General features: G+C 39.1%; 3 protein-coding genes across 3 annotated transcripts in view; 1 reads left to right on the forward strand and 2 right to left on the reverse strand.

The window, feature by feature from the left end:
- SARC_07211 (hypothetical protein) overlaps nt 1-834 on the reverse strand; it is a 3,714-nt gene extending 2,880 nt beyond the window's left edge. Inside the window, exon 1 of the mRNA XM_014298850.1 lies at nt 395-834. Within this exon, the coding sequence (XP_014154325.1) occupies nt 395-683 (289 nt within the window). The 5' untranslated portion in view covers nt 684-834. The remainder of the gene's footprint in view (nt 1-394) is intronic.
- A 2,741-nt stretch (nt 835-3,575) lies between these two features.
- Nucleotides 3,576-5,650, reverse strand: SARC_07212 (40S ribosomal protein S3a). The gene is made up of 5 exons (XM_014298851.1): nt 5,619-5,650; nt 5,028-5,082; nt 4,275-4,778; nt 3,841-3,999; nt 3,576-3,689 (listed from the first exon to the last, which is right to left on the reverse strand). Exons 1-5 carry the CDS (start codon nt 5,620-5,622, stop codon nt 3,632-3,634), a joined length of 780 nt encoding a protein of 259 aa, XP_014154326.1. The 5' UTR covers nt 5,623-5,650; the 3' UTR covers nt 3,576-3,631.
- A 284-nt stretch (nt 5,651-5,934) lies between these two features.
- SARC_07213 (hypothetical protein) overlaps nt 5,935-6,615 on the forward strand; it is a 4,086-nt gene continuing 3,405 nt past the window's right edge. Inside the window, exon 1 of the mRNA XM_014298852.1 lies at nt 5,935-6,210. Within this exon, the coding sequence (XP_014154327.1) occupies nt 6,011-6,210 (200 nt within the window). The 5' untranslated portion in view covers nt 5,935-6,010. The remainder of the gene's footprint in view (nt 6,211-6,615) is intronic.

A 6,615-nucleotide genomic window follows, 5' to 3' on the forward strand; every position in this document is an offset into this window, starting at 1 on the left:
TATTTATATGTATAGTTATGCATGTATATATATATACATACACACATACATATTTATATATATATATATATATAGATATACGTATGTGTGTGCGTGTTTATGTATGTATATTATATATATATATATTTACGTGTGTGTGTGATTTTATGTGTGTGCGTGTGTCAGTGTGTTCATGTATAGTGTATGTGTGTGTGCACGTGCGTTTGTGTGTGTGTGCTCGTATGCGTGTATGTATGTGTACCTGTGTGCGGGTGTGTGTGTATGACACATATTCTAACGCATGTTATACACCCAAACGCAAAGTGCATCTATTAAATCTTATCCATATTGTGTTTGTCTCATAAAGTGTTTCCATAACGAACCTAGCGTCGAACATATTGTTAAATATGCATACCTTTGCGAGCAGTGGTGATCTCGCCAGCAGCCCTGTTTTTGTAGTCCATCATCTCTCTTGTCTTTGGTTGCTCTTTACCTTTGGCTTTTGCGCCTGACTTCTCAGCCGACATGATTTTATTATTGGAGTGGAAGCATCGTCGGGCTTGTGCGCGTAGTTTAACGCCGTGCTTGAGCGCAAGTGCTGTTACATTTGAAGTCGTTGTGGTGCTAAATGCTCTGTACGCAAGTGGGTTTAGCGCAACACTGGAGAGTGCTGGAAAGGTACGCGTGCGTAGAAGATTCAGCATGATGGTTATGTCTGTACTTAAAAGTACTCGAGATGTATATGTATAACTTCGACTCAAGAAGTGTGAGAAAGCCAGCTATCATACGACGCATAATATGATATGCTAACGCCCCTGTATTTATTTACCAATTCATCTCGTGGCAGGTACTCTCAACAGTCAACATTGCTATTTTTAGCTCATTTTTGGCGGGGGAGAGGTTAATTGCTTGGTTTTTTAATGAGAACAACAACAAACAATTTCAGCACTGGCCGTCCGGCAGGTCTCATTAGGTAAAACGTATTTACGTTTAAAATCATCTCGTAAACGTGAAAACGTAGTACGTTTACGTTATGAGCCTTACGTCTATATGCAAACTGTGTTGCAAGTTTATGCGTAAACGTCAAAACGTGGTACGTCTACGCTGTATATGGGTTACGTTATGAGCCCTGCCGTCCGGTCGTCCACCCAGCCTCAAGAAAGTCCAGAGTCCACTCCAGAGTCCAGACCTCGGGCCGTTTCCCCTTGATATACACCGTTTTCAAATATGCCTTTCCGTTCAACTTTTTACGAACGTTAGTCCGTTCAGCCATATTTTCTTTCTTCTCTCTCTACTCTAGAGAGTAGAGGGTCATGACTTTTTTATCTCTGTATATGTATAGTCCATAGCCCTATGTGAATTTATAGGTGCATATATCAGGTTACCAAGATTGTCCTAAATTTGATTCTTTAGCGCCGAAATGACCCACCCATCATAGCCCGTAGACATCGGCGTAAATACAAATCAAAGTGCAAATATGAGAATTTTGTTGACTGTCTATTATTTTAGGGCCTCAGGCCCTCAGCCCCTAGAAGAAGGGACCAGTCACCAGAGCGGTTCAGTCAGCCTCAGTGGCCAGTGCACCAGAGAGAGTCCCCACTCCCCACTCTCTTCTTGCGTCAGTTTTGTTTTAGTTTTTGTGAATTCTTTTTTTGTTTTCTTTTTACAAAACAACCAAACAAAACAAAACAAAGTGCTCTGCAGCATGTCCTTGTAAATATTTATTGATGTACATATTCTCATTAAGCCTTCTGGCCTGGGGCCTGTGCTGGCCCATCATGTTATTTTTAGGCTTAGATATTCAAAACACCTATATTTACATCAGCTTTAATTTTCAATCGTTGATAGGGGCAACAAGGTTAACGACTTCAAAAACATCATTATAGAGCCTGTCGTCTAATTATTCCGAACAAACACGCGATATAGATTGTTTCAGGTTCCTTTCCATTAGTGACCAGACATACTTTAGGTTCCCGTATTCTACTAACAAAGGATACTACGGCAGGGAAACCATAACAACCGGCAACTAGCGAGCGTTCATCGACCGAATCAAACATGCGTTTAAATGATTTCAAAATTGTGTTTCATAGCCTCTTGTAAAATAAAATAAAGTGTTCGTTCGGGAAGAAAAGCCGGTTCAAACAATAACGAATTATAGAAAAGCATTTGACCTTGTAAACAACTTGTAAAGGGAAGCTTTAAATAGAAGTGATGACCACCATGTCGACAAATTCTGGTTAACTGGTACATCCCCGTCATGTTCGCCAAACCTTAAAGTTCCGAGATGCTATAGACGTATCTTCTGAATATATATAAACATATTTGTATGTATTGTCGTTCGATCGAGTCAAGTTTCGTCTCTCTTCGACTACAAAGACATTGTGTAAAATGACCATAACGCAACTTCCAAACATCAAATCAAATACAAAATGAAAATCCATTATTGAACAAATTTGAATATATTTATTAGAGGGTATATTTTCGATATTAGCCATATACCTATGACGTTGAACTTTGGCGTATAATATCAGTCTAAAGTCTACAAGTATCCATAGTACTGATGATAAATCTTTGGCTGCACTATCGAATGCATACCGAAACAAAATAGGTAGGAGAGCACCTCCGTAGGCAATGGATAATATAGCACTTACAGTGATATTTCAAAATCTAATTAGCGCGATTCGAGAACCCGGATTGCCTCCGATTGAACCTACAGCTGCCCAGCACCAAATAACTGATTTCCCAAAGGCACACCTTCATACCAGAACTATTAGCTACAGCCCGAAGAGGCAAACTACAAGACACAGAATATTCAACAGTTTCCGCTTAAATGGGATGAACGCCTATATCCGCCTCCTTGAAACTCAAATTAAATATTGTCTTCGGACTACAGAGTAACAACCATTCAAAGCGCTAGCACAACGCAGGATGATATACACATGTTCAATCTTTTCAGAGTTTTAGATGCAACACATCGAAAAACGGACAGTCCATTTGATTGTGAATAGAAAGCCTACATTAGCACAGCGCGACATAAGACATATAGCAGTTCTCAATTGTTTGCAATATCAACTTGGCTTATCATATAAAAATATTCGAACAAGCAATGCCATATGAACAGGGATACAATACAACACTCGAAACTCAACTTGGCCTTTAAGTAATCACATTGACGATCACATAAGAATCTACAACCCACTTCATGTTCAAAGATCGACACAGATGACAAATAATCAAACAAAAATTCAATCCCGTTTAGTTGTAACAATGCTATTTTAAAAACTCGTGTATCATACCAAATGTCTTCGACAACAAATGGTAATATAGCAAGTATGCATCGCAGTAAAACCCTAAAACACATTTGTATATACATCAAAAGAATATATCCAGCCATACGTAATTGATCATGTTTGAACACACAAGTAAACACATCAAAAGATTACAAGCAGGTCACATGTAATTTAACATGCTGAACACACAAGTATACACATCAAAAGATTATCATTCAATATGGATACATAAAGACAAATATATTTAAAAAATGGCTTTGCACACACTTGGAAGACAAATACAAAATACAAAATCGAAACCAGAAGTTCATCTTTCTAAATTTGACACGAACCAGAGTTTATTCAGCCCGTTTATACACCGTTTAGACGGATTCTTGTGGCTTAGGCTCAACGAAGTCCTTGTTTCCGACCTTGACGCCGCTGATAGATCATAAATTACAACATAATTAGTCTCGTGCCATTTACTACACGAGATACATGATATGCTATACGTTGTACTTGATTTCATACTAAATATTGAATACATAGCAAATATACGAGGAAAATGTTCAAGCCATTAAGAAAAACTTACCCCTCGCTGGTGGCACTAGCCTCTCCGTGCATCTCCATAAGCTTCTGGTGATCGAACTTAGGCTTCTTGAGGATCTTTACTTTACGGATGTAAACGTTCTGTAGAGGGTAGATACCGTTGGTGGCCTTGGTAATATCCGATCCCATGGAGCCAGCAATGCTATTGACAGACAGGATGCGTGACATATAGTTAATATATAAATACGTGCAATGCAAATCCAAAAGAATGAAATATGCAACAATTGGGACATTGCGAAAGCCGTCATGCCTGGATCCATGTGTGACACTAACCGGGAGCATCGAGAAAAATACGAAGCTTACAACTTAACATTGGAACAGCAAACGCTTCGACAGCTTTCGATATCGTAATACACACAATATACCAACCCATCATACAAAATGTAGAAATTGAAATAATTCAATACAATAACTTACAATTTGTTGACCAGCTCACGGAAGTCTGAAGTTAGGGACTCAGTAGTCATGATCTCGACCATCTTCTTACGGATGGTGCGGATCTGAGCATTCTGGGCGTATGAGGTCTTCTTAACCTGATTGGGTTGACGCTTGGTGAATCCAATACAGAATAGACGCAGGTAGTATCCATCCGTGGTCTTCACGTCAGCGAAGGCCTCGATAAGCGAGTGCCACTTCTTAACCAGAGAATGAAGCTTATCGGTGGTGAAGTCCATACCGTGGAAGTTAGTAATAACATTCTTGCCTTGGACATCCTCAACAACAAGACGCATCTTGCGGTAGGCCTGATCCTCATCGTCGTTTAGATCAGCAAGGGACACCTCGAATACACGGCCCATAAGACCGTCAGAGGCGATCTTGGTACCTTGCGTACGGTTTACAAGAGTCTTACCAACATTGCGCTTGGTGAAAACGGAAGGGGCCTTGATATCATACCAATCCTTCTTTGAAAAAGGGTCCACACTGTATTCGATTTGAGATTTATAGCAAAATGTGCACGTAAGCAACCCACGTTACGCAAGAGCAATACCAATACCAATACCTTGCACGCATAGTGCAAGATACGATATACCATACAAACTACAAAACTCAGGTGGAAATATACCAATACCTTGCACGCATAGTGCAAGATACGATATGCCATACAAACTACAAAACTCAGGTGCAAATCGAGTAAGTACACTGGCAATAATATCGACCACAATAACTTACGTCTTCTTCTTGGATCCCTTGCCCTTCTTGGATAAACGCTTATTCTTGCCAACCGCTGTGCGACGAAGTGAAAAAGAGCCACATACGCTAATGAGTATCAAATTTCAAGTACATATCTGAGAATATACTTAACTAGAGAAATACTACAAGGCCATGTGCACCGATATAAGTAGTCCATATTGACTATTGAATTACAAGACCGGCCAGACTACTTGCCCTATTCTACCCGAGCCATGCCTATGCCCCATCAATCCCGAGATCTCGATATTGATATGATACAAACTGTGCGTACATTCAGATCCTTGAAGCTCTAAAGGTATCTGAAACGCTCGCTATGCTGATTTTTCTCCGTCGCATTATCCCATTTTCGATTCATGTTTTCGTACGCATATGCATCTCGCTATTATTCTCGCTACTGTGACATTACATCCTAAAAATATCTCACAAGTTGGAGTGTTCGAATACGTTTTCAGGGCATATCTTGGACTGTTGCAGTCTTTGCTGATAGTTGATCGGTATTGGCTGGTTTGAGGTCGTTTCTCTTACGTTACTATACAGTATGCGTGCAGAAGCGTGTATTTTTACACTTACTCATGATGTCAAGCAGATGTAAAAAGGGTTATTGCGAATCTTCGTGTGCTAGTATATATCCCGTCCTTGTTGTACTCGCTTTCGGCGGGCATGTGGGTTCATTGATTTCTCAAAATTAGTCAAAAAGTAGGTACACATCACGGGGCGACCATTAGGCCACAATTTAGGCTGATTACTGCTATATTTAGGCCTTTTTCTATCCAAAATGTTCGATTGGGAGTATTTTTTTTGATGACGTGTCCTCAAAAATCACAACTCTGAACACACAAAAAGCTTTCGCTGTTGCGCATTTGCTTTAAAATCACTTCTGCTTATATAAGTACAAGGACATGCTTACTAAATACTTCTGTATCTAATGAACAAGGTGCCTTTGAAGCATATCTCAATATAATATGGATATGTCAACTGCACATCGCGAGCGCGAAACAGGCGATCTCATGAAGGTATTCGACAATAAACGGGCAGAGGGTAGCTTTGTAAAGATAGCAGCGCCAATGGTGCGCTATTCTAAACTCCCGTTCCGTATGCTTTTAAGGCCATACGATGTCGACGTTGTATTTTCGCCGATGATCATTTCGCACTCCTTTGTCAGGTGTGACTACGTAAGTATGTTTTTTTGTGAGAAAGACTTGGCCTTGTTCATATGCGTGAATATGTTTATATCACTGTAACTGTTGAGTACAATTTGATTTTTTTTAGCCAATTCGTGTCGCAGGTCGTGCAATTATGTTGAACCGGAGCATATATATATATATGTGTGTGTGTGTGTGTATGTATGTATGTATGTACGTATATATGAACATGTATATGTATATATATATATATATATATATATATATATATATATATATATATATATATATAACTATATATATATATATATATATAGTTGTGTGTGTGTGTGTGTAGTAGTATAGTAGTTAGTTAATTATACTATTTCTNTNTATTGTGTCGTCGTGTCCTTTATTTATTATTTAATTAATTATATATATAGTGT

The sequence above is a fragment of the Sphaeroforma arctica genome (assembly GCF_001186125.1).
Source record: "Sphaeroforma arctica JP610 unplaced genomic scaffold supercont1.557, whole genome shotgun sequence".
Taxonomy (NCBI): Eukaryota; class Ichthyosporea; order Ichthyophonida; genus Sphaeroforma; species Sphaeroforma arctica.

Bases quoted from the DNA above. Each gene is read 5' to 3' on its own strand.
- SARC_07212 (XM_014298851.1), bottom strand. The intron at 4,779-5,027 runs GTAAGTTATTGT...AATCGAATACAG, and splicing joins AAGGGATCCAAGAAGAAGAC to TGTGGACCCTTTTTCAAAGA. The intron at 3,690-3,840 runs GTAAGTTTTTCT...ATGATCTATCAG, and splicing joins GCTAGTGCCACCAGCGAGGG to CGGCGTCAAGGTCGGAAACA.